Source organism: Dermacentor andersoni, chromosome 1 (genome assembly GCF_023375885.2).
Source record: "Dermacentor andersoni chromosome 1, qqDerAnde1_hic_scaffold, whole genome shotgun sequence".
Lineage (NCBI taxonomy): Eukaryota > Metazoa > Arthropoda > Arachnida > Ixodida > Ixodidae > Dermacentor > Dermacentor andersoni.
Genome location: NC_092814.1, coordinates 278,858,982 through 278,886,550, shown reverse-complemented (window position 1 = coordinate 278,886,550; position 27,569 = coordinate 278,858,982). Strand labels below are relative to the sequence as shown.

General features: G+C 43.1%; 1 protein-coding gene across 8 annotated transcripts in view; it reads left to right on the top strand.

Annotated features, from left to right (window-relative positions):
• Window positions 1-27,569, top strand: part of shi (dynamin-1 shibire) — a 103,397-nt gene that overhangs the window by 42,909 nt on the left and 32,919 nt on the right. For 3 of the 8 annotated variants that reach the window (XM_055063183.2, XM_055063185.2, XM_055063186.2), the window contains 5 exons: window positions 1,506-1,517; window positions 19,952-20,065; window positions 24,235-24,344; window positions 25,546-25,906; window positions 26,403-26,459. In XM_055063183.2, the coding sequence (XP_054919158.1) occupies window positions 1,506-1,517; window positions 19,952-20,065; window positions 24,235-24,344; window positions 25,546-25,906; window positions 26,403-26,459 (654 nt within the window). The remainder of the gene's footprint in view (window positions 1-1,505; window positions 1,518-19,951; window positions 20,066-24,234; window positions 24,345-25,545; window positions 25,907-26,402; window positions 26,460-27,569) is intronic. The other 5 variants (XM_055063184.2, XM_055063187.2, XM_055063189.2 and 2 more) reach the window with 3 other exon arrangements.

Below are 27,569 nucleotides of genomic sequence, written 5' to 3'. Positions count from 1 at the left end.
CACGTGCTGTAACAGCTAAAAAACAACCTCACATTTGTTTTTTTGCTGTAAAGAGGAACGACAGCCTCTGAATAAAATTTGATTGCATGCTATTGTGTCAGTTGATTGCCTCAGAAATTGCAGTGGAAGTAAACCAATTCATGCAATTATCAGTTAAAAAATTATTTAGCAAAGGTAAGTCATTAGCATTATTACCAGTGTGTAACAATTGCATCTTTTATGATTTTACTGGCACTTCTGAAATATTGTTCCTGCTTGCAGAGCTTTCAGCCAACTCAATTCTGATGCTTTATTGCACTGATTTGACGTGTAAATTTGAACTTCTCTTGTAGCAGCCTCACTAGGGAGAAGCTTGCACAGGGAAAATCTTTGTCTGCAGGGATACTCCAATGCTTGCAGTCAATGAACACACCACTCGCTTGTTGAGCTTACGCATTTGCATTTTAAAATCCTTGACGATTTTTAACCATTCGTGAGATGCTGTGCAAAGAGCCTTTTAAAACCTGGTGCTAGCTGTGCATTTAAAAAAATTACCATAACAGTTTTCTTAGAAGTGATTTGGAAAATTTTTACTGCTATTTCCTCTTGTACTTAAACTAAGCTGTGCAACCAGGCATGTTTGTGCAGCATAAAAAGAAGCTGACGGAAGACTAAATAAATTTCAAATTTAGTTTCAATACATACAGATACCTACAATTCCGATTACTTGCAATCTGACTGGCCTGTAATCTGTTTGTTTTAGCTAATTCTAATGACCTTTTTCTGTCGCAGTTTTTTGTCATAGCATAATTTATGTTGCTATTGTTCATTGACAGTATGAAGCTGTATTTTGTAACAATCATTTTCCATTATTTTTGCCCTTTGTCATTGACTCAGACACTGCCACACAGCCATTATTGCTGGGATTGGCCACTTGACAAGGCACATGATAAGAATGGAAAAGGAAACAGTGTTAGAAACTGTGGTTCCTGCTCCCAATTATATATTGAAAATGAACCCTGCAAGAGAACGTGTTTTCTGCGACATTCAGAAGCATTATTTTCTAAACTAATATGAAATAGATTGAGCACATTGAATATATTCAGATGCACCTTAATTTGAACTGGTTTCAAATTTGTCCTTTTTTGACTTTGTTTCCCTGCAATGAATAGAATATTTGAATTTGTTTTCTTGCTTGCAAAGTGTCATGCATGGCTCAATGAAAGTGTTTTACTAACATGTTGCATGACTTGCTTAATTATGCTTTGCATTCCATTTTCTTTGCTAGCATGTGCAACTAAAACTATTCTTCTTATTCATTGAGATATGCACATAACGCTCTTGCACTTGACAAGCATTTGCCTAATGTCTGCATGAAAGCATTACTTTATCAGATTCTTTTTGCTTTGTGATGGTGTGAAAGAGTACACTAAAGAGCTTGTTATTTTGTCTTATTTTGCATATTTGGGTTTCCAAGTTGGCAAGAGTTATGTTTCCTCCCATTTTGTCCCTTTGGTGTTTCCTAGTCGGTTTTCGCCGTAAGTCACGGTCATTCTATTGTATCTCTTTACCTTCTTGCTTTGCAGTTTCTTGTATTTTTAGTTCTCTGCAGCTCGGTTTTGACAGATTCCCCGCAGCCACTTAAAAAGAATTCTGTGCTACTTAAAAAAAAAGTGCATGTTGTAGACTTTAATTAACTGCTTTAGGATGTTGAAGTTGCAATTTGTGTTTGCATGAAGAAACTGATCTGTCCTGGAATGGCTGAGCTAATTGTGTTTCAGGGCAGAGCTTGCTTAAGTCTAAAAGTGGCATGTACGGTTGCGACTGGGGGCATAAGTCAAAGCATTGAGCTGCCTCTTGGTGTGGTGGTGATCGGTGTGCTGCAGAGGGCTAGGAGCGCTTCTTGGTGCATTGTTCAGAAGGCAAAATAAGGGCTTGAAAGGCCAACTGCAATGAAATTTCACTGTGGGTCTAAATTGGTTATTATAGATGAGCAGTATAAATTATTGAAACAATTTTGGCAAAGCTGCTTGGCTGGCACATGTTGAATTTTCTTATTAACAATCTTTAAATAGTGCCTAAGCAGACGCATGCACCTGGTGCTTATCACATATGATGCAAGTCCCAGGAGATTGCATTTAAGAGTTTGTGTGCTGTAGACACTGCCTTATCTCTGAGGTTATGCCAAGGAGCCACACTGCTTCTCTACATTCTGGGTCCTGCATCATTTCTGGTAAACGGTAACAGTGGCATTATTTTCAGTATCTATATGAAAAATGTATATTTTTGAAAGATTCTGTTGGGCATCCACTTGTATTTCAAAGGTTAAATTTTTTCATGGAAGGTGCTTTATGTCCAAGTTATCTGGAGCTAGGCTTTTTATATGGTCTAAAATTTCATTGCAGAGTGCCTTTAATATCCCTGCTTATTACTGGGCTCCTAGGGAAGTGGCTTGGGAGCAACTTGTGTTGTGAATATCTGTTTGCATGTTGCAAGAGTGCTGGCGGCCGTGTGGCCATTGGCCATTGATCGTTATGCATCTTTGATCTCTTTAGTGGTTGACACATCTTCTTACTCAGTGACTCCTAGTGCTTACTTTAAATCCTTTAAAACACACGCACGCACACACACACATATACTGAAGCAGAAGCGAGGGATGGGCGAGAAATTTTGTGAAACTGAAACTAGGGAAAGTGTGCGGCGCATTGTGGCCTAAGATGCCGCTGTGCCAGAAAAACCCAACTGCTACTACTACTAGGAAAACTGCAGGAAGCACACATTTTAATTGCTTGAAAAAGTCTTTAAAATGTGCACTTGCCATTTTTGGGAACAGTAATTTCAGAAAGTACGAGCTTTACTTCATAAATATTGTAAATTTAGTTCACTCACCATTTTTTTTTTCAACTTCCTCATTTTCGCAGTCTATAGGTGGCATACATAGCTTTTTTTCCCCCTTTTTAGGAATTACCGATTTGTAAATGTTGACAGAGCAATGAAAGCACCATTACATGACAAAATAGTTCAGCTGAAGCTTTCCTGCGAGGCCTGTATGTTTGTTCTTGTGTTCTACTGTAGTGAATTATGCTGTTACTCTATTGAAAGCACCAATCATATATATATATATATATATATATATATATATATATATAGATAATTTTTTTTTTAGCTGCACCGAATATTTAAAACTAAGTCAACATAAATTGCGGTGACATTATTTTGACCATTCAAATGTCTGGATTGGCAGCTTCTAGATAAGTAGCAAGTTGTGCAGTTATGTACATAATTAATAATGGCATGTTCATTAACTATTATCGATTGATCTTGGGTGGCTAAAACAAATAATCAGTTTAGAGCCTGTCCACAACATTTGAGTGAAGCAGTGGCTTGTGTATGCATATGCATGCGTGTTTGAGAGAAGTACATTTATATTTGTACGCATACCAGTAACATTTTAGTCAGTTGTCTGCTTATGCAAATGTGACTTAACCCTTTAGGTACCTGCTGAGATTGTCAAGCTGGTTGGTTAGCTTGTAAAGCATCTTGCCAATTGTTTCGCTGTCCAGGGTTTAAAAAATAAAAGTTAATATAACCTTAACTAATAAACGCAGAAACTTTTTTTCATGGTATGTTAAAATTCATTAAGCTTTTTACTCTGTTGACATTGGCATTTCGTTGTATGTACGTACATCTATAACTTTGAGCCTTTGGTCTTCTATTGTTTGTGTGGTTCTAACGTTGCGAGTGTACACTGGCATTAATACTATAGTGGACCACAGTGAAGCGACGTGAAAAATTCTATTTCATTCTTCTATTTCTAAAGTTCTATTTCATTTATTCTTGGGAGTTTGATACATCAACATTGGCAGCTGCAGTATGTGTGGGAGTGTGTGGAACATTTTTTAGGAAGGTAACAAGCAGCTGCTTATATATTTTGCGACTGTGTACACTTCCTGTTCCTGTTGTAGCAATTTGGAATAGCAGTGCTGTGGTCATTCTTGATATTTAGCTTCATTTTCAAGAGTCCCTTGTCAGAAGTGGAAGTAATTCCTTTAGTGTGGCCCTGCAGCACTTCTTGAATAAGCTATACCATATGCAAGACAATGCGATTCTTAACACTTGAGCTAAATATTTCTTGGAATAAACTATGCCATATGCTAGACAATGCTGCTGTTAACACTTTTGAGCCAAATAGCATCACTCGCTTGCATGCAGCAGGGAATTTACAATTTTGCTCTAAAGATAGCTCATGCACTCTTGTGATTTCAAATCCTCTCAGTTCTTCAGTGGGTCCTAATGACAGATTATGGACACTGCCACTATTGGCCAGGTATCTGAATACATAGCAAAAAGACCATTCCTTTGGTAAAAGTGAGAAAGTTGTCCACGATGCTATCATTTATATCAGTTTGCTTCATAAGACATAAAAAGTTAGTTGACAAGAGCAACAAATTCAGTTTTGTACTTTCGATCTTTGGCAACTGTCATCTGCTCAAGTTAAGCTGTCCCTTTGTAGTGCAAAATCATGACATCGATAGTTTCATTGAACACCTCGTCTAAATTACTCTAGTGGGCTGTAGTGTACATTTGGGCTTGTGTATCTGAGAATCTGCAGCTGTCTAAAGGATGCTTCAGTGTTGGTTATTTCAAGTGTGTTGTTCTAGGGCACGGATAATGCGCATACAGGATTACTTTTTGGCTCTGTTGTTCATGATGTCATTGGCACAATTGCTGCATTACTCTTGTTCTTGACTTGCACGGAAATAGGATGACATTTCCAGCAAGTTGTGTGTATTTAGGGCTTGTTGATGCATGCAGTCCACAATGAATAGCAAGCATGGAATTGCACATGCTCTTGTATTATGCTTGTGTAAACAAACACAGTTATCCCTTTGTAAATGCATGACATATAATCCTCGATCAGCCATGAAACGGGACATCTCAGAGTTGCAGCATGTTCTACAAAAAGCTCCTTCCTTTACTTGCTACACTATACAGGGTTTTTTTTAGACTATATTTTTTTATAAAAAGGCATTAAGTGCAGTGAACAGGATGTTTTTGCAGACGAGTTCCTAGGCCAGGTGGACATACTTTGCTGCTAATAATGTGAGCTTCTGACAACCAATTAACAAAAATTGATTAACTTTCTTATTAGTGCCTTAGGGACAGTGTTTAAATGGCGAAGTTGAAGGTAGTCACATTTTAATGTGCCCTCATTTTTTAAACATCTTGAAAGTAGCACCTAATTCCAAGATATTTATCAGCGAATTTAAATGGTAAATCCACGAAATATTGAAACTGAGCGCTGCGGGGTCACCGAAAAGGTGGCCCCGCTATCATATTAGACTGAAACGCCCCATGACCAGAACGAGGAAGTTTGAAACCGGACGTCTTGGCCATTCGCAGCAGCTACTGATGTGTTGCGCTTTGCCTGGCAAGCATGTGCGGCCTCGTCGGAGTCAGGATTCACTGCTGCATGCTATCATTCAAACTTCACCCCACACTTCTTTACGGGGTGTTGCTCTCTGATGCACGCAACGGGACATGCTCAGTCTTGATATTGCCTCGATTAAGCCTTGGAATTTCATGAGACTATCTCAAATTAGGTGTGATTTTCAAAATATTTGAAAGATGGGTCTGCATGAAAATGTCACTGCCTCCAAATTCACCATTTAAACAACTGCCCCAAGGCACTAATGAAAAGTTAATTAATCAACTCATAATTAGTTTTCCGATGCTCAAATTATTAACAGCAAAGTATGTCCGCCTCGCCTAGGAAATCGTCTGCAAAGACATCACTTTTGCTTCACTCATTACTTTTTCATAAAAAATCAGTATGGTCTAAAAGAAAGCACCCTGTATATTAGAGCTACTGTAAACTAGGGAAAATTGGTGCTCAATGCAGAAGTAGATGTGTGCAAAATACCTCTAGTAGTGACTCAAATGTAAAGCTAGTGGGAATCTCATGGTTTGGTAACGTTGCCAGTGTCAAAACTGTGACGTAGTGGAAGGGATGTTATTAGTGAAAAACAATAGAAAAGCATCATATCATAGTGGTGTAGTGAGCAGAGCACTGTGTGCAACACCACACACTGCTGTAGCCTTCAGCATGCATGGAATTGGAGGAGTTGAGGCACAATCTCTTATTTCATTCGAACACTGTGCAAGTAAATACTTAATGCAAGAGGAACATTGGAAATTGATGCTATTTAGTGCAAAATGCATTTCAAAACTTGTAAGTGTTGCTGGCCCCCTTCGATTGGATCGTGGAACATCTTAGAAAGATGTGAAATATGTTTTTAAAGGGCATCAGATTGCTATCTTTTCTAGCTAAAAGGCTATGAATGCATAGCGTCTTAGTCAAGTCATTAGGAATCAAATGTTGCTTCTGCTATGCTTGTGCTGCCTTCCCGTCCTAATTTAACTAGTGTTCCGCCCTGTTCACACCCTTTGGTATTGGCACATCAGTATTGACCTTGTGAATAGATTCCACCACATGATGATTGCTTTGTTTTTTAAAGCCTTGCTGCAGCTGTTGGTACATTTTGGCCAATTTTGAATAAAACACGATTGCTGTTGCTAAATGAGGTAGGCAAGATGCCACATTCCTAATTTTTGCCAGTGTTTAATTCAACCACATGCAAACAGCATTGCTCAGTGAACAAAAACATTGCTGAGGATGTTTTGGCTTTTGCCAGAGGTAAATCTGGCAAATAGCCATTCGGTTTAGTGTACCTGCGCAATAAGCACAAAAGGCGGTGAAAATTGAAGGAGAGGGAAGGCAGGCACCTTTTGAATGGAATTGTAGGTCTGTTGATGCATGTATATGATTATGATTACTCTTTGGCTCAGCTGTTTGTGATGTCATTCTCTTGCAACTGGGCAAACGTTTTGCCTTGATCAAAAAGTTTTTCAAGGTGATTTTAAAACATACTTCAAGAACTTTTACTGTTTGCGCATAAATGGTGCTCAGGTTTCTTACACTTTTACAGGGGACCAATGTGGTTGTAGGGCCTTTAGTGAGGAATGTCATCTGGCTTTATGAAGTCCTTGAGTGTAAATTTGCACATTCAGTCATGCTCTGCATCACATTTGATTTTTCAATTGTACATCCTCTTAAAATTAAGGGGCAAAATGTGAAGGCATTGTCATTAAACCTTTCAACGTTTTTTTTTTTTTTTAAGTTCTGCACAACCAGCATTGGGGCATTTTCTCTCGGATATTATAAAATGAAGGCCACAGTTTATTTTTGGTTTGACAAATGAGAAAATATGTCGCGAATAATGGCAAATGCATTCTTAGTATGTTCCTCGCATTCTTATTTTCATTTTCTGTCTCCTACCTAGTTTTGATCTGATGCTTTCGCATTAGCACTTTTCTGTCGGGGTAAAGAGAGAACTTTCTGTAAATGTGCAACAGATGGCAGAAACACGCAACAGTAGTGGCCCTGCCTTATGACACGAATATTTGAACGGAGAATTGCCGCGGTAGCGGGCAAAGTTTGGGATTTCGGTGCGCGCTCTGCGCAGTGCAGCCATGCCTATGAAGGGGTGTGTCCTGCAGTACACTGACAACAATTCGGATTGAGAAAACCCAAAAAGATAAGAAAATATGCTTCTATAAATATACAACAAATGGTGGAACTACCTCGGAGCTTGCCAACATTCTGTTGCTGCGCACATTTGACTGGAGAGAGTAGAGAATGTACGGGTACATCAGTGACATGGTGGAGCAGGAATGTGGAATTCTACCATACGTCAGTGACACTAAAAGGGTTAAACTTCTCTACATTGAGTCTAGAAAACTACTAGTTGTATTAGCTGAGAATATAAAATGGTAGACACTTGTCGTAATGTTTTGGGCAATTAAAATTTCAGAAGTGATGCTGCATAGACTTGGCAAGGTCTGCTGGTATGATGAGTCAGGTTTCTTGGTGTATATAATGTGGTCAGATGCATGCATTTTTGCTGTGGCCAAGATAAACTGACTACATAACTTTTCTCTGAAAATTACATAAGATAGAAAGTGGCAGAAGTTAGGGACATTGCAACACATTTCATTAATGCTGGGGGATCACTTGAATAACCTTGCAAATAATGTCTTAATTGCAATTACTTTTTAAGCCAGTTGAAAAACAAATTGTAATCGGCCAAGTGTCCTCTTTACAGTGCGGGTAGGCTGCTTTGAAACTCTTCTTCTGTTTAAATAATTAGGCTTTGTAGTATCATTATATCTATGCCGCTGGTTATTTTGCCGGCAGCTTGCTCAAAAAGCCTGGTGATAAAATGTTGAGGCCGAAGTGCTAGCAAAGGAAAATAACGTAATTACTTTGTAAGCTCTGCCTTCTGTGCAGTGTCGATATAAACTCTGCAAATTCAGGCTGGTCTATCAACTTTTTCCCTTGGCACTGAATCCTCTCAACTCTACAATGTTCCTAACCTGAGATTGGAAAACAATGGCATAATGCAAAATAAGTACTCTGTCCTTTGTTTACATGTCATAAATCGACGCACTGAGCTAATTGATGAAAGGCTTTCAATTAACCAAGCTTGAACCAAAATGCACCCACTGGAGATTTTTTTGATGCAGTATGGGGACTTCCAAGAAATGTCAAAGAATTCTGGTGGTCGGGAGAGAAGTGCAGTTCATAAGAACTGAAATTTTCTTTCAGTTTTCTCTAAAGTTTTGCTTGCTTAATGTTGAAAAGGCATTTCAGTGCTTCATGAATGTACACCCTTGCAACTTTTTAATTGTGCGCAAGTGTCAACTGCACAGAATGTCAGTGCCTCAAAACGGCTAAAACAGTATGCCCAATTGCACAAAGCACTCCAGCGCAAGTATTGTCTGCTGCGCTGTTGCATCAGGAAGACTCATGCCCTGCCAGGGTTATCTTCTGTGCAGCCGTGGTTGCGAAAATCTGGTGCAAGAACAGGTCTAGATTAAGACGTTTCATCTGCAATGCCCCCCCCCCCCCCTTTTTTTTCCATACAACTGGAAGCCACGCATATGCCAGGGAATAAAGATTAAAAAAAGGGTAATTTATGAGAACGTGCGAGGTATTGTCTTAAAGAAAGGAGCAGAAATGATGATTGCAAATAAGTGTAGCTTTGTGGCTTGGCAATTTTTGGCCGTGCACGATGGGGCTTTGCGGATATCAAAGGCAGGGCTGCGTGCAATCCTGAAGCAAACAGTGTATCTGATGGCATTTGAACTGTAAATTTGCTTTGCTGCATACTGTTGCCAATCTTACTGTTTTAAGGTGCTGACATGCTGTGCGGTTCACGCTAGCACAATTTTATTTGAAAATGTAAGGGTGTAAACACAAAAAGCAAGGTGTTTGCTATTGGACTATAAGCATTTAGCGTTGCCACAGCCATGTAAGCAATACTTTGTAAAACAACATAAACAGTTGCCTAACCCCTTCTTTTTGCTTGCCATGTTCAGGATTCTCAAAAAAGGCCCATGCTTTAAAAATGCCATATAACTTTCAAAGATTCAAGCCAATTTTATCTCTTTCAAGTGTGAAATATGCAAGTAACACTGGTTATTGATATAGCAAAATATATCTGAAATGTTGCCTTTGCTGTGACATTTTGCTTGCATTTTCGTAACATGCCATATGCACTGCCAGTAAGCTTTTATGTCTAATCTGCATCAGTCAAAGGCCCTATGGGTGGTGTTCTGCACTGTTCAGGTATGGTTGTCCTTTTAGAGGCAAGATTCTGGCATTGGTGTCAGTCTTCTATGCACTGCCTGTCTTTCCAAGAAATTTACGTTTAACCAAGTTCCACACACTCTCAGGCACACTGTAAACTGGTATATCAGCAAAGTAATACTGCCATGGCTTTAAAGCTGTGTTGAAATGGTTCCACATAGCTTGCAGGCCTTTTTGGACATTTTTTATTTTCAGAGTTAAGGCCTGTTGCAAATTTGAAATGCATACTTTTTGTCTTTTGTTTTTTCTATCCAGTGTATAGATCCTAAGTCCTATCGCAACTGCAGAACAAATGTGTAACTGGTACAAAGTGCTGTTTCCCAAAACTGTTGTAGCTTGTGCAAGTGTCAGCTGAATCATTGTTGTGACATCCTACTGCCGGGAGCCCATGTTGAAAGCGACAGTGGCGCATTCTTGTTGTGATTGCAGGGATCCCTTTAGATTGTGTGATACATTGGAAGCAGGGACATGGGACTCTAGAAAAAAATGAGGACAAGCGCTTTTCTTGCGTCTCTTGTCCCTGCTTCGTGCTGTACCACACAATCTAAAAATAAAAAACCAACTAGCCCAAACCATCACCCTTCTAAATCCCTTTAGAGCTCAGTACACATGTGCTGCTTATCACTGTAAATGGCAATTGGTGCTACCACCATGCTTGTCTTGATCGCACGCCTTCACAGAATGGGCTTTCTATTGAAACTCTATGTGAAATTACCAGATTTCATACCATTTCTGTATAGTGAGCATTTTTCTGCTGTATGCTTTGCTATCATTGGTTTTCAAATACAATAGGCAGCAGTTTAAGTGCCATGAAATAGCACTTCAGTGGTATTGTTTCAAAAAGAAACTATTCAAGTGGTTTTGTACATACAAATTAACTTTTTGAACCTGTTTAAATATTCGAATTTGAGTTGGAAGGCCTATTAGTACATGCTTAAATTTATCAACGCTGACCCTATCATGGTACAAAGAAGTTGATGTGGTTTTTGAGTCATGCATATCAGGCCCAGTGAAAACATAAGAGTAATGAAAATTGAAGGTCTCTCTGACTTGGCTATTCTGTCTGAATCACTTGTTGAAAATTCCATGCGTGGTGCCGCATGAGTTTATGTGCAAGTGTGGTGCTGCACCTTTGCACCTTGTAACCCATGTAAATCAAGGAGAAAATTGCAGCAATAAATGAGTTGCGGGGTGTGCTCAGGGTGGTTAAGCCACCCAGACCACACTGACTTTCTAATTTTTTCGTTTTGCGTGAAAAAGTTGCTTCAACAAAAAAAATATTTAAATTGCCACATTACAAACCCACACTGTGTTCTGATAACAATTCAGCCACTGAACTTGTAACTCTCCTCCTTATGCCTGCAACGAGGGGGAATCGGAAAGTGCTTGCCCCTATTTTTTATTAGCCAAAATAAGTTACATACAGGTAATTAAGAATATCCATACTATTCTGTGTACCTTGCACTAATTTTCTGCATAGTCCCCACACCGGTTCAGACATTTGTCCCATCGCAGCACTAAACTTGAGATGCTCCTGTACCATCTTGTTGTCAGTCAGCGACACACACTGCCTCCCCGAATGCTCATTGTCATTGTCAGTCTGCATGGCCTTTTGCGAACTTGCAATGCCATCAGCTCACACTTCTCAAAGTGAGACGCCTTTCCCCATATGTGAGCTGCATTTCCCTGTGGATTTTGATGGGCATTCGTCCCTTTCTCCCTAGAAAACGAATCGCACTTCATTGCTCGTATGCCGTGGACATGTGAAGCACAACCACCATCTTCAACTGACAGCAGCGCTGTGCAGCGGAGCTAGCAGTAGATAAGGCCGGGCTAGTCCAAGAAAGGTCCACCGATTGGAATCGATATGTTGACTTCTCATTTACAGCCTTAATTTGGCTAAAAAAACTATGTGCAAAGACTTTCTGATTTGGCCTCGTGGATTGATTGTTACCAAATGGCACTTTCATCTGCGCACCACTGATAAGCTAGCGCTGCATTATGTATTTGTTACTGAGAGCTTGTATGTTGCCTTCACTTCCAAAGTAGCAGGTACAAAATAACCATGAGAAAGTGCTGAACTGGCTCCTGCACAACTCCAAATCATTGAGTGAGGTGCACGAGGGATGTGCTGCAATATTAATGAGAGGACGAAAGTGCTGCGCTTCCTGAAATAGTACAGAAAGGGCAGCCAAATCGAAGACATCTGATATGCAGACCTCGTACACAGTATTATCAGCAGCGTGTCATGAGAAGGCAAGGAAACGCTACTGCTATAGACACGACTGCAGTTGTGGGCAAACAATATAACTAAGTTCAAGGTGCGGGATGGCACGTTTCTGCTATTTCTGAAAAATAAACACCATGCAAATTTGTCAAGCGGGCAACTTAGCAGGGTGTGTAGAAGCAGAGGTGCATTAATTAAAGTGCACCACAGAGTCTAGATGATGCTACAGAAGCGGTTGCATGTCAAATCGGCACTTCTGAGCCCACTGCGGTAGCTTTGCAGCTATGGCATTGCTCGAGGTCGTGAGTTTGATCCTGACCGTGGCAGCTGCATTTCGATGGGGATGAAATAAACGCTTGTGCAGTTAGATTTAGGCACATGTTAGGGAACTCCACGGTGTCAAAATTAATCTAGAGTCCGCCACTATGGCATGCCTCATAATCTGATTGTGGTTTTGGAACATACAGCGCCATAATTCAATTAAAGTTTAATATTTCTGCCCTGATGTGATGTGCCATGTGAGGCAATGATAATGTTCAACTTTCTCGGAGGTTACGAAGTATGGCACAAAACGTCTCAAGCAAAACACCTCTCCCTGTGTGTTCTGTGTACTATGCAGACAAACAGCAGTGGTGCACACAAGGTATTGTTTAACATCAACTCACCACTCTCGTGTTGTACTAAAAGTTGAATCATCACAATTGATATATCACAGTTAATTATCGTCAGTCAAAACAAACAGCACAGAAAGCTTCGCTTGCATAGATTCCCACAGTCCGTGGGTTCTGCATATTTTTTGGTGATGTTTGTTATCCAGTTTTTTCCACACAAGAAACAATTATGAATCATCACCAGCCTGAACCCATTTGCTATTATTGAGGATACCTTAGTAGAAGGCTCTGGAGTTCTTTGAAATATCTCTAGATGGACATTTTTGCATTCTGCCTCCATAGGAGTGAGGCCACTGTGCTTTGGACTTATTTTGCAATGTTGCGTTCTAAATGTCATAACCACTGCGTGACCACACTGGCTGTTCTATGACTACTTAAAATGATTTCCACACTGGAAGAAATTTTAGCCAGACTGCATTTGTTATTCAAGATATGTGGTTAGAATTGTCTTCTTGTTGGCTTTAGTTGTGATTTCTTTATGCCTTCTCTGGTCATTGTGGCTGTGCAGTGTACCTTAGGAAAGGTCAACCATAGAGCACTGTGTATGAATATTACTTCGAACTGCTGCTTTTCTGCATTTGTGTAGCAGTTTAATAGCATAGATCATCAATGATGTGCTCCCCACAAGAGGAGAGAAAAACTTGGCACAATGTGTCGAATTTTGTATGGTGATGTGCTCTGCAAAGTTCTTCTGCTTGCGGCCCCCGAAATAGATGAGTGTGATAGAGATAAGCAAAGCAGCGCCTTTTGCCAGGTTTTGTGGGATAAGCAGCCTGTCATTTTTAACATGCAGGACAGGAATGCCTCCAAGCACAGAATCACATGCATGTGCTAGTGCTTGTCTTCACAGCAGGCACTTGGCTATTGACAGCACAGTTTTGAATTTCTGCTTACACTTGTACACCTTGCAAAATTTTTGGTTTTAACAGCACCTCTAGGCTTATTCTTAAAAACAGTGCTGCTGCTGTACCTGGTTGCAGCTGAAGTTCGGAAACTGCTCCTTATACCTGTGCCTTAGTAGCTGCTGAGTGTATTGAAATAAAAGATTGACTGACTGAAAAAAAAGAATATATATATATATATTGTACTGTAAAATAAGGAGCAGTGGGGCTGTGCCTAGGAGAGAGACAGCGACGACGAGAAAGAACAACCTTGTTTCGGTGCTCGGTCGGCTACGCTACCTCTCGCTGCTTCAGCGTTCTAGTCGCGAACGCTTTCTGTTCAAAGTGCTTCGCGACATTTGGTGGAAGGTGCTGGACTTATTGCAAACCTGGAACTCCGAAGCCGGACGATCCCTCTCACATCTCCCATGCCTGAGGAGACTAGTACTACCGCGCCACCCATGGCACCGCCTCCAGTCGTCTGTCCTGGTGCGCCACGCCAACGGGATCCTCCCATATTCAATGGCACTGACGATCATGACGTAGAGGACTGGCTGTCATCATACAACCGAGTGAGTGCACACAACAAATGGTCTGAAGCTGACAAGCTTGGCTACGTACCATTCTATCTTTCCGGGGTCGCCCATCTTTGGTTCCGCAACCATGAGGCTGACTTTTCCACCTGGTCAGCATTCCGAACGGCACTTCAGGAAGTATTCGGTCGCCCTGCTGTGCGCAAACTTCGGGCTGAACAACAGCTTCGCTGTCGTGCCCAACAAAAGGGCGAAACCTTTACGAGCTACATTGAAGATGTAGTTGACATCTGCCGGCGTATAGACCCAGATATGACCGAAGATGCCAAGGTCAAGAACATCTTGAAAGGCATAGAAGATGACGCCTTCCAAATGCTCTTGGCAAGGAATCCTCAGACGGTCAACGACATCATAACGCTTTGCCAGAGCTATGAGGAGCTGCGCAAACAACGGCTTTCTACGCGCCAAGCACTCGCTCCGGACGTCGCGCTTTCAGCTCTGAGTGATGGTGTCACCTCTACTCCTTGCAGTCCAGAAATTTTTGACAGAATCAAGCAATTTGTACGAGAAGAAGTGGCGCGCCAACTCTCTCTTCTGCCAGTCGCTCCAGCCTCAGAGCATCGCTTGTCTCCAGATCTCCGTCACATGATACAAGAACAAGTCGCTAACGCAGTACCACTTGCTCATCAACCGCCTCCTACGCCTGTGCCACTTACGTACGCTGCCGTTGTCGCTAATCCAAGGCCTCCTTCTGCAGGTAATCAATCCAGGCTTACCAGCGCCTTTCCCTCACCTCCGCAAGCAGCTGCAACATATTCTCCTGCCCCCCCAAGCAGCTACTGGTCGCCACAGCAGCCCGTGCGCCCACCTCGCCAATATTTCCAACAGTCTCCGCCCGCTGTTCTCAATCCATGGCGCACCCATGACAATCGGCCTATCTGCTATTCGTGCGGCCTACCTGGGCATGTAGCACGGCTTTGCCGTCGGCGTGGATGGTATCCTTCGGATTCTCCGAGGGCACAAAGTAACGGTTTCGACTCTCCGTCCCGTTCTGCTACTGCCGCTCAGCCCTTCGAAGCCTCGTCTCCTCTTTCCCGACCCTTCAATACCCGTCGGTCTCAGTCTCCCCGTCGGCGTTCTCTGTCGCCGCTTATCCGTCGTCCTGAAGCTATCCGAGAGGAAAACTAAGGACCGCAGTTCCGGAGGCAAGAACTGCGATCTTAGCGAACTCCTCAAGACCTCATTTATTTCCTGCGAATGTCCTTGAAGTTTATGCAGAAGACATTGCCGTTCATGCGCTTGTAGACACGGGAGCAGCAATATCAGTGATTTCGGACCAGCTTCGTCTTACCCTTAGAAAAGTAGCGACGACTTATTCAGCCATTTCATTACGTACAGCAAGCGCTGCGCCGATTGAACCCTTAGGGAAGTGTACCGTGCGTGTTGTTATAAGCGGCGCTTTATACCATATTGAGTTCGTTGTTCTGCCTCGCTGCTCCCATGCCATGATTTTAGGATGGGACTTTCTGTCCTCTCATCATGCCGTTATAGATTGTGCCCGTGCTGAACTCGCGCTGTCGCCATTCGGCACCAACGTTTTTGAAGATACTGATGACACTTCCGGTCGTGTGTTCGTCACCGCCGACACCGAGATTCCTCCATACTCTGCCGCACTTGTACCCGTTTCCTGCGTTGGGTTTTCCGACTCCACAGTTTTTTTTCACGCCGTCTAAGCTTGTTACTCGCCGCCATCCTTTCTTGCTTCCTTTTGCCCTTCTTGCCATTCGACAAGGTTCGAGCGCACTTTATGTATCAAACCTGTTTCCTTGCCCTGCTAGGCTGCTCCACAATGAGTGTCTTGGTTATGCCGACGGAATCGAAGCAAGTTTCCTTTACGATGTGCCTGACGACCCGGCTTCTCCTCCGGTTGACACTCTGGGCCTTCAAGTTTCTCCTCCCACGCCGCCGTGTGACCCAACATTTTACCAGAGTATTGATCCCAACCTCACTCCAGCGCAGCACGCCCAGATCGTCCATCTTCTAGACCGCTTTCGCACGTCATTCGACCTACAACAATCTCGCTTAGGCCGCACTTCTACTGTTGTCCATCACATCGACACCGGCAACCATGCGCCTTTACGCCACAGGCCGTATCGTGTATCCGCCACGGAGCGAAGCGTGATCGCTGAGCAAGTTGCAGACATGCTCGAACGCGGTGTCATACAACCTTCGCACAGTCCCTGGGCTTCTCCTGTAGTGCTGGTAAAAAAGAAAGATGGCACAATTCGCTTTTGCGTGGACTACCGGCGACTTAATAAGATCACACGCAAGGACGTTTATCCGCTACCCCGTATTGACGACGCGCTAGACTGCCTCCAAGGCGCTGAATTCTACTCATCCTTAGACTTACGATCCGGGTACTGGAAAGTGCCAGTGGCTGAGTCAGACCGTCCGAAAACGGCCTTCATCACACCTGACGGTTTATTTGAATTCACCGTGATGTCATTTGGCCTGTGTAATGCGCCTGCCACATTTGAAAGAATGATGGACAACATTTTGCGCGGCCTCAAATGGCAGATATGCCTATGTTATCTGGACGACATCGTTATCTTTTCACCGGACTTTCCTTCCCACTTACTTCGACTTGAACGCGTCCTAAAGTGCATCGCCGATGCTGGCCTCCAGCTTAACTTGAAGAAGTGTCACTTCGCTGCCCGCCAGCTGGTCATCCTCGGCCATGTCGTGTCGAAAGAAGGTGTACTCCCTGATCCGGCGAAACTGCAAGCTGTTGCCCAGTTTCCCCGACCAACGACTTTGAAACAACTGCGCAGCTTCATTGGATTAGCGTCATACTTTCGCCGTTTCATCCGCAATTTTGCCTCTATAATAGCACCTTTAACGCAGCTTCTTCATGGTGGCCACAACCTTTCAGCCTGGTCACCGGATTGCGATGCCGCCTTCACGAAGGTGCGTCGTCTCTTGACGTCACCACCAATCCTGCGCCATTTCGACCCAAGTGCTCCAACTGAAATACACACGGATGCCAGTGGCGTTGGCCTTGGGGCCGTTCTCGCTCAGAGAAAGGCTGGCTTCGATGAGTACGTCGTTGCATTCGCCAGTCGTGCACTCACTAAACCTGAATCGAACTATTCAGTCACAGAAAAGGAATGCCTGGCTATAATTTGGGCCATAACCAAATTCCGTCCGTATCTTTATGGCCGCCCGTTTGACGTCATAACTGATCACCATTCGCTGTGCTGGCTGTCGTCCTTAAAAGAACCGTCCGGTCGTCTTGCTCGATGGGCCCTTCGACTGCAGGAGTACGACATTCGCGTGCTGTATCGTTCTGGCCGAAAACATTCGGATGCGGATGCCTTGTCTCGTTCGCCGCTAACAGACGAGGCTAGCTTCCCGAAGGCTTCATTGTCCGAGTCTTCCCTTGCTGCCACGGACATTCTTCTGGAGCAGAAGAAAGACCCATGGATTGTGTCCATGCTGTGTTTTTTGTCTAGCCCATCGACACCCACTACCGATCGCGCATTACGTCGCCAAGCACATCACTTCTCCATTCGCGACGGGCTCTTGTACCGTCGCAACTACCTCCCGGACGGCCGCAAATGGTTGCTTGTCATCCCGCGACACCTGCGTTCGGATATTTGCGCAGCGTTCCACGACGATCCCCAGTGCGCGCATGCAGGGGTACTGAAGACATACGCGCGTCTACGCCTTCGTTACTACTGGCGGGGGATGTATCGATTCATCCATCATTATGTCCGCTCCTGTCTGGTTTGCCAACGCCGTAAAGATCCCCCTCGTCGTTCAACCGCGCCATTGCAGCCTTTGCCTTGCCCAGCACGTGCTTTTGATCGAGTAGGCATCGACATTTATGGACCTCTGCCAACCACATCAGATGGCAATCGCTGGGTAATCGTGGCCATCGACCATCTTACGCGCTATGCGGAAACTTCCCCTTTGTCCAGCGCTTCTGCACGTGACGTCGCCTGGTTCCTCCTGCGCCACATCATCCTTCGCCACGGAGCTCCCAGGGAACTACTCAGTGACAGAGGCCGCGTCTTCCTCTCCGACGTCATCGAGGCTCTCCTCAAAGAATGCCGCATCATTCATCGCACCACTACTGCGTATCATCCGCAGACTAATGGCATGACCGAGCGCTTTAATCGCACTCTTGGTGACATGCTGGCCATGTACGTTGCATCCGACCAAACCAAATGGGACCATGTTCTACCTTTCCTGACCTACGCTTACAACACCGCCACGCAGACTACCACGGGATTTTCGCCCTTCTTTCTCCTGTACGGACGCGAACCTTTTTCCACAATGGATACTATCCTTCCGTACCGCCCTGACTCCACGGAAACGACTACCCTATCCGAAGCTGCTGCACACGCAGAAGAGTGTCGCAAGCTTTCCCGTATATTTACGTCAGAAGACCAGCAACGCCAGAAGCACCATCGCGAAAGTTCAAATGCTCCTGTATCGTATGCTCCTGGCTCGCTAGTGTGGCTTTGGGTTCCAGCCTCTACCACCGGACTGTCACCGAAACTCGCGTCGAAGTACCAAGGCCCATACCGCGTAATCAACCAAACGTCTCCAGTCAACTATATTGTGGAACCCCTCGAGCTACCTTTGGATCATCGCCGTCGTGGACGCGAAATTGTGCATGCCCAGCGTCTCAAGCCCTACTATGATCCGCCTGTGCTGTCCTACCCGTAGGTCGCCGGGACGGCTTCCTTTTCCGCGGGGGAGATAACTGTACTGTAAAATAAGGAGCAGTGGGGCTGTGCCTAGGAGAGAGACAGCGACGACGAGAAAGAACAACCTTGTTTCGGTGCTCGGTCGGCTACACTACCTCTCGCTGCTTCAGCGTTCTAGTCGCGAACGCTTTCTGTTCAAAGTGCTTCGCGACAATATATATATTATAAAGTAGTATCACGTTAATTTGAACATGCTTAATTGGAACTTCTGGTTTATTCGAACTGACACTGTAGTCCTGTCAACGAGATGTGTATTTCAGTGTGCAACAATGCTCGGTAATTCAAATGCGTAAGCATTTGTGAAGGCAAATTTGAACATACCGCGCCGCTGATTGTGGTCTCAACAGCACTCGCAACTCGCGAGGCGGTGCATCCAACCCGGCAATGTGGCTGTACACCGGCTGCTGCTCTCATTTTATGTTGCAAGTACTCTATTTTGGCACATATAAGCCTCACCAAAATTTTTTTAAGTTTAACAGTAAGCTCGGGTTGCAGGTTATATGCAAATTTTGCCTTGAGGTGTGGCTTCACAGCCGTGAAAATTTTGGCCAGAAGTGTGGCTTCACGGCAAATGAGCCACGCTGCTGTGAAGTTGCACTTTCGATGTGAGCCCAGTGCACATGCACTGCCTAACGCAGCGCTGTGCACAAGTCCTCCATTCAATGAGCTTTCTTTAATTTGAAGGCCATTTAATTGTAACACGTTTTTGAAACTCTTTGAGCACAAATTATCGAAATTCGACTGTAGTAGCAGTCTTGGGCACTCTAACTGCTGAGGTAGTGTTGAATTTTGTCACCATTGCTCAGGATAATTTGTGTGCTTTTGTATTTAACAGAAACAACTCCAGTTCTTAAGGATTCGTTTTTTGTAGTCAACTTCTTTTTTCTAAAGTAGGAACATTATATTCTACATGAGTGAGTACACCTTTGTAAATTGGATTCACTAGATTGCTACACAGATTGCTGATCTTGTAGGGCTTAATTTTGTTTAAACAAATTTCTTTTAGTGTGTCTGGGTTCTCTTAGCCCCAGTGTAAAGAAAGCAATTGGACGGGTTGTTCTTAGCATGTTGCTTAGGGCCCAACATTGTTTTGAAAGCTATATTGCTGATATCTGGTTAAGTTAAAGAAGACAATAAAGTTTTCTTCAGTAATTTGTCATGCATTTATTTCAGGTGATTCGCAAGGGGTGGATGTGCATCCATAACTTGGGCATCATGAAGGGTGGCTCTAGAGACTACTGGTTTGTGCTCACATCAGAGTCCATCTCATGGTACAAGGACGAAGAGGCAAGCAGATCTGTCTGTTCTTTATAATTGAAGTTTAATTTACCTCAAGTACGTTAAGCACATGCTGAAATTCTCGGCTTCTTTAGGTCAGACTTTGTCACATTTTAGAGTTTCCATCAAATTCAACATTCATAGCACACATTTCTAAGTACATCACTTGTACAGGCATGTCAGCTACTGGTGTTTCTACTTTTTCAGCAGTTTTAGCCCTTCGGTTTGGAGAATTGCTCATGGTTATTTACCCATTGTAAAGCAAACCCACTATAGAAATGAAACTGTTGTCATGAAGACAACCAAGCAAATAAGTTGTGCTTTTTCATTTTATTAGGACTTCGGAAGAAGCTATGCTCCATATTGATGCCAGGCATGGAAAAAGAAAACAATTTTGGTGCCATATTCGGAAAGGCATGGCTGTTCCAATAATTTTTTTCGGAAAGAAAATGACTCAACTTTGCTGAGCACTGTGCAGAACATGCTTTCTGCGTATTTAGTCAAGGGTTTCCAGAATCTAATTTGTCACCATGGAGAATAGTAGCTAATAAACATTGAAGTTTCTAGTCAGCTTACTCTTGATGTTTGGATTAAAATTTGGATCTATTAATGAAAGGAAATGTGCAGTGTTCACTGAAGCACATGTTGAAACACTGGCTGCACTGCCAGCTGAAAAAGAATAGGAGGAGGTGGGAGTATATTTTTTAAGCACAATGAAATAGAAGTTTGTTGCTTAGTCACTGTTCAGGATGTAGCTGCCTGCCTTATATAGCCATGACTATACATAATGTAATTCTAGAACCTTCTGCATAAACTGAATTTCTGATATTGTCACATACTATTGACGGGGAAGAACACATTACCAAAACTGTGAATGACGAAACTAAGTATTTGTTAGACGAACCTGTGCCCACAAAAACAGGCTACGCTAAAAGCACAGTGATAGTGGCGAACACAGTTGGTGATGGTCGAAATCTGATCTGCGGGTCAAGTGCTTCGTCTTTTATACATCATTCATCGAAGGTTCCAGTGTAATGGATGGTGCCTATGTGGTTTCCAGAAACAGCTACGCAATTTTTGTTGCACATACAACCCGATTATACAAGGTTTGGCGAGGACATACACAATAGATGGAATCAACGATAACATTTGCATAAGTTCCAAATCATGCATGCGCGTCTTGTGCTGAGCAATAACATTTAACAATTGTTAGTTGGTGAAAAGCAATCACCAGAGAAAGGTAAACAAGTACAGATGTGAATATTAGAATTGCCATACCTCTCAGAAAAGTCTTTCTTCAGAAATATAACTGATTAGTTTGTTAATGCAGAATGTTTAATATCAGTGTCTAACCAACTGCCTAATGCAACAGACATCTTAATAATATGCTGTTTTTATGGTGCTTACAGTGGTTTATTTTGGTGTAAACATATATTATGCCAATGGGCCCTTTGCATAAAAATCCTTTGTTTGTGGGTTTTTGAACTTTGTTGAAACTTTGGCATTATATTATGTAGAATACATTCAACTCTTTTGTGCCATATTTACTTGCGTAATGAACACACTCGCATAATGAATGCACCCCCAACTTTAGTCGTCAAAATTTATATTTTTTTCTCCAGCGTAATAAACGCACCCCCAACTTTGATCCCCTGCAGTCCCGCAAGTGGCTGTGCTGTAGCTCTCCCACTTCACTCGATCCGGCTGATGTCATGGCAACAGGAGCAGCAGCCGTGTGGCGCCTCCTTGCCTTAGCGCTCTTCTTCTCTTTTTTTCTCTTCTTTTTTTCTTTTTTTAAATTATGCCAATCCTCTTTGCCAATTATGCCAACCCCCCTCCCCCCTCCGCCGCCCTGCTACGCGCATTGTTTTTAGTTTGCTTTCCTTTTTACCTCTGCGCGGCATGTACTTGTTTTTGAAGTATTTGTGCACCATAGCACGATTTACGAACAGTGCGAGTGTAAAGACATCACGGCACACAAACACACAGCAAGCGAAGATCATGAAACTGCCCACGCCAGCCAACGGTCGCTTCCCGCGAATACGAAACTTTAAGTAGCCGGCACCGCCTTGCTGGCGTCACCGTGCTGGCTCTTTTTCCATCTTTTTTTCTTTTTCTCTTGAGCATACTCGTGTCGTTGCCCCAGCGCACGATGCGTGACCGGTAAGAGTCATGAGACATTCTTTAAACAGCAGCAAGCAATGAACAGCACCATCCATTGCCAATTAAGGCTTCTTTACTTCTCCCTTCGGTTGCATCAGGTGCAACACTATAGGATGCACACAACACTGAAGGGACTGCCATGCACACCGCATACAGAAAGCGAAGCGTGAGTCTGCCCATGCTGGCAACCACTCATTGGTAAGAAAACAAAACCGCGAAACGCAGCAGAAGACCTGGCTCTGACGGAATGGTTCAGCACAGCTCACTGAGCAAGCACGAACTGGCTTCCTCTCTCCAAAAGAACCGTCACTCACTTTTACTGAACCACGGCTCACTTTATTGGACCGAAGACCAGAAAGTATTGGTGTGGAAGAAGAGGTCCTAGAATACGTCCGGGACCTACGAAAGGAAGGCTGTGTCGTTTCACACGAAATGATCAGGATACATGCGCGAGCCACAGCCAGGAAGCATGGCATTGCGAACACCGCTTTCAAAGCGAGTAATGGGTGGACGACACGATTCATACGGTGCAATGGACTGTACTTGAGGAGGTACACATCACTTTGTCAGCGACTGCCTCCTTGCTATAAAGAGAAGGTAGTGGACTTTCACAAGTTTGTGATACGCCTGCGGCAGGACCAAGAATTTATTCTCGAAGATCGGACCCGCCGTGGTTGCATAGTGGCTGTGGTGCTGAGCTGCTCTGCACGAGGTCACGGGATCGAATCCCGGCCATGGCATCCGCATTTCGATGGGTGCGAAATGCGAAAACACTTGTGTACTTAGATTTAGGTGCACATTACCCCAGGTGGTCGAAATTTCCGGAGTCCTCCACTACAGCGTGCCTCATAATCAGAAAGTGGTTTTGGCACGTAAAACCCCATAATTTAAGTTCTCGCAAATCGAGAACACCGACCAGATGCTCGTCAACTTTGACATGCCAATGAGCAGGACGGGCAATGAAAGAGGAGCACGGAGTGTGCTTGTCAAAACGACAGGCACCGAGAAGCAGCATTTGACGGTAATGCTGGCTACCATGGCAGATGGCAGGAAGTTGCAAAACTGTGCCCAAGGCCAACTTCCCAGCCGGCACGCACGTACAAGCCCAAGAGGAAGGTTGGATGTTGGCCGACCTAATGGCTGGTTGGGTCCGGACTGTCGGGACAGCGACCTGGCACCCTGCTTCTCCCGTCTCTCCTCGTGCTCGACAGAGGGAATGTACGCCGGCAACTAACGGAACTGTGTACCAAGATCGCCATCATTCTGGGTGGATTCTCTTCGGTGCTGCAGCCCCTTGATGTTTGTGTGAACAAACCGTTTAGACAGTATGTGGCGCTTGTACACAGACTGGATGGCCCAGGGAGGGCGCACCCTGACACCGACCGGCAAGGTGAAAAGTCCGTCCATCGAGCTGCTATGCTCCTAGATCTTAGACGCATGGCACTCGCTGCCAGCTGACTTGATCTCAGAGTTTCAAGAAGACTCTAATCGCAAATGGGCTAGACGGCAGCGAGGTCGACCAGTTGTGGGAGCACTATGTGGAAGTGGCCAGCGACCTGGACAACAGGTTTAGTGATTCTGACGAAGAGTGAAGCATAGAGAAACGAAGATGAGCAAAGTGCAACAAGAAAAGCTGTTTGCAAATCATGTAAGCATATATTTGCCGCAAAAGGTAAGCTATATAAAAATTTTTTTTTTGCATTACTGCATTTTTTGTTCATCCTTAAAAAGTTTTCAAAAAATTTACCCCCCACAACAAACGCACCCCCAACTCTGCAACTGTTTTTCAGAAAAAAAAAAAAGGTGTCTTCATTACGCAAATAAATACAGCAGTTTTGTTTTATTTTAGTTTCTTAAAGTGCAGCTTTCACAGGCCTTTGTTGTAAGTGGCATTGCATCGTTTCGTAATGCTCACTGGTTTGTTAAAATACTGGTTGAGTTGCACAGTGACCAGTTTACAGACCAAAATTATATTCATACTAGTCTATTCTTTTTTGCATTTTCCAACATTTTAGGAGAAGGACAAGAAATACATGCTCCCTCTGGATGGCCTAAAAATTAAGGACATTGAAGCTGGTTTCATGTCTCGAAGAAACACATTTGCACTTTTCAACCCTGACCAAAGGTACCTTTTCTTTACTTTCCTGTGATGTTTCTTTACATTCAAGAAAGTTTCTTTGCAGCTTTTCATGCAGTGCATGATTAAAAATTGAAGTCTCAAATGCAATACATAAATATTTTCCCGGTAATCCAGTTTTGGATATGAAGTACATACTTTCATGGGCATTTTTAACAGTGCCGCTGGTTTCTGTACTTGTGGGACTCCTAACAGTAGTGAGTTTAATAGCATACTTCTCTGGTCTTAAAGACTTTGATGTTTCAATGGTGTGCTCACCAACAGCTCTCTTCAGTCCTTGCATTTTTAAAATTTGTATGACCTAGAGTTTGACCTATATCTAAGTCCCCCCCCCTCCCACCCCTTTCCGCTGTTTCTTATAGTTGATGCCAAAATAATGCACACTTTTTTTTTTTACTGTTGCAATGTAGTGGGGCTAACAAAGTTGGGGATATAATACTAATGTGAAGTAATCCTGCTTGCTGGATGCTTAGGTTCAGGAGATACAGATTAATGACAACAAAATATTTCTCCAGTGGTAACTTATAAAAACTCAAGTGTTACAAGAATTCAATATGACTCCACTAGAGCATTTGCAGTTCAATGTCAAGCCTGTTCTTGGCAACTTGCTGCTTTGGAAAACTGTCCACTGCATTCCCTTTTGTAATTTCCAAAAATATGCAATTATCTGACAAAAGCTCGATGAACATATACCCCTGCTTATGGCGCCACATGGAACCACAGTTAAGAAGTGCATATTTGGTTGTACTCCTAATGTGTGACTGTTTCGTTCATGTAAGTGTTTTGTTGGGGGGGGGGGGGGGGTGTTCTATCAGTGCTTTCATATAGTATGTGGTCCCTGTTAGGAAAGCTGCATTTTGGCAAGCTAGCTATGCAGTACTCCTTAGATATTGTTTGTGTGGCTAGGTGATGCAAAATTTACCTCACATTGTTTTTCCTACTGGCTTATATTTGACCTGGTGTTATCTAGTGTTCACATGTTTCGTGAACTTGTGTTTCAATTGTTGGCTAATGGACAGGCAGTATTTCGAAAGATAAACTTTATTCTTCGCTTAGTGTTTATGACAAATTAAGCAATTGGCTATGAAGCAACAGCTGTCATGCTACACCTTGCATTGATGTAGGAAAATAAAGAAGCAATCCTCATTGCAATTTGCAAGGTGTAGGGTTGTGTTATGGCTATTTTAAGTGAGCTGGGCTATGAGAGAGCAGCCTGTGATCAAAAGACTGTTCATGACTCCCACTGGAGGAACGTGTACAAGGACTACAAACAGCTGGAGCTATCGTGCGAGAGCCAGGAGGAGGTGGACTCGTGGAAGGCATCGTTCCTGCGAGCCGGCGTGTATCCAGAGCGGGCACAGAGCGCCGCAGGTGATGGTGAGGGGGGCTCAGATGGTTCGGGTTCGGAGGGCGGTGGATCATCCATGGATCCGCAGCTTGAACGCCAGGTGGAGACCATCCGCAACCTGGTAGACTCCTACATGCGCATTATCACGAAGACCTTCCGTGACCTGGTGCCTAAGATCATCATGCACCTCACCATCAACAATGTGAGAATCCATGCTTCTTGCTTCTGTATGGCAATATCGGCCTATTTTGTGGCCAGTTTGTTGCCTTGAGCTTTCAAACTAGTGACAGCTGTTATGCTCATTGTAATGTATTCCTTGGGCTGGATAATGCTTGCATAGAGCTTGTGATTACTTTGAATTGTGTTTGTCTTATTTGTAACTTCACAAGATAGTGACACTTCATGCCTCTAGTATGTACAAGCTGCAGTTTGTGGTTGCTCTGTGGGTCAAGTGTCGAGCTTTCAATAATTGGTTGTAAAGAGTAAAGTTAAGACATTGACTTGCTTTCAAGTGTTGTTTTTATTTATTCTGGCAGAGGGTATTGCAATATATTCAAATATTCTTTATGGAGCTTGGTTCTTACTTTTCCTATAATGAATGGTATTTTTAGGCACGAAATGTTTGCCGGGTAATATACATGGTATAGTGGGCCTGAAAGACAGTTTACTTAAGCTTGTGCTTTTGTTTTCTTGTGCAGACTAAAGAATTCATCTATTCAGAACTACTAGCAGCACTTTATGCTTCAGGTGATCAGGTAAGAAATAATTTACTCTTGGAATTTTCAACTATAACATTGTTCCGCATCATATAGTGCCAGCATTTTTACATTTTAGTACTGCTTAGTGCCGTGCTATGTAGATACATTTCATCTGCATTTTCTTTTCTTTAGAGTTTAGTCTTGGGTTGGCAAGTGTGCAAACATGCTGAAAAGTTCTTGACCCTGCCAAGAAGGAAATCAAAGTTCTAGGAAGCTTGCAGCTTGTTCAGTGTACTCGCTAGTATTCTGGTAGCACAATTTTGAATAATTCTTTATAGTATAAAGTATCAAATACTGAGCCCAATACTGCAAAAATCTGGAAATGCCTGCTCTGGTCTAAAATTACTGAAAACATGGTGCACATTGATTACAGTGCCCTTAAAGCACTACCCCCATTCTGCCACTCATGGAAGTTGCTTAAGAGGAAGCTTTAGCTCGGGTGTTCCTATCTAAATACACGTAAAAGGAGAATTCGTTTTTCTCGGCAACCACTGCACCAAATTTGACGAGGTCTATTGCATTTAAAAAAAAAAATATCTAGTGACGGTTGGTTTCGGATCTTTGATTTAGGTCATCAATTTTTTATTAAAAATTGACAAACATCAAACATTTTAAGAAAAGAAATTATCAAGTTTACAACTCTAACTCGGCAATAAAAAATGACATCACAAGTCTGTGAATTGCATCTAATAGTACATCCAAAGCGGACAAAATTAATATGTTGCACATAAATCCTAAAAATTTAGTAATATTGAAATACAGCTTTTGCAAAACCCTTGTACGCAACATAACAAATTCACGTAAGATATAATTTAACATATCAAATTTGTCTGCTTTGAATGATCTAATGGATGCCGTTTACAGAACTGCGATATCTGTTCTTGATGCATTTGTAAACTTTGTGCTTATATTCTCTTTAACTTTTGAATTTTTGAAAATTCTTTTTACAAAATTCAGGGCCTAAATCGAAGTCCTGCTTCCAACAGTCACTAGAATTTACCTTTATCTCTCAAATGCGACAAATTTCATTAAAATTGGTCCAAGGGTAATCTCGGAAAAGCGTTTTTGCGTTTTACATGTATTTGAATAGGCTATGGCAGAGTTGGG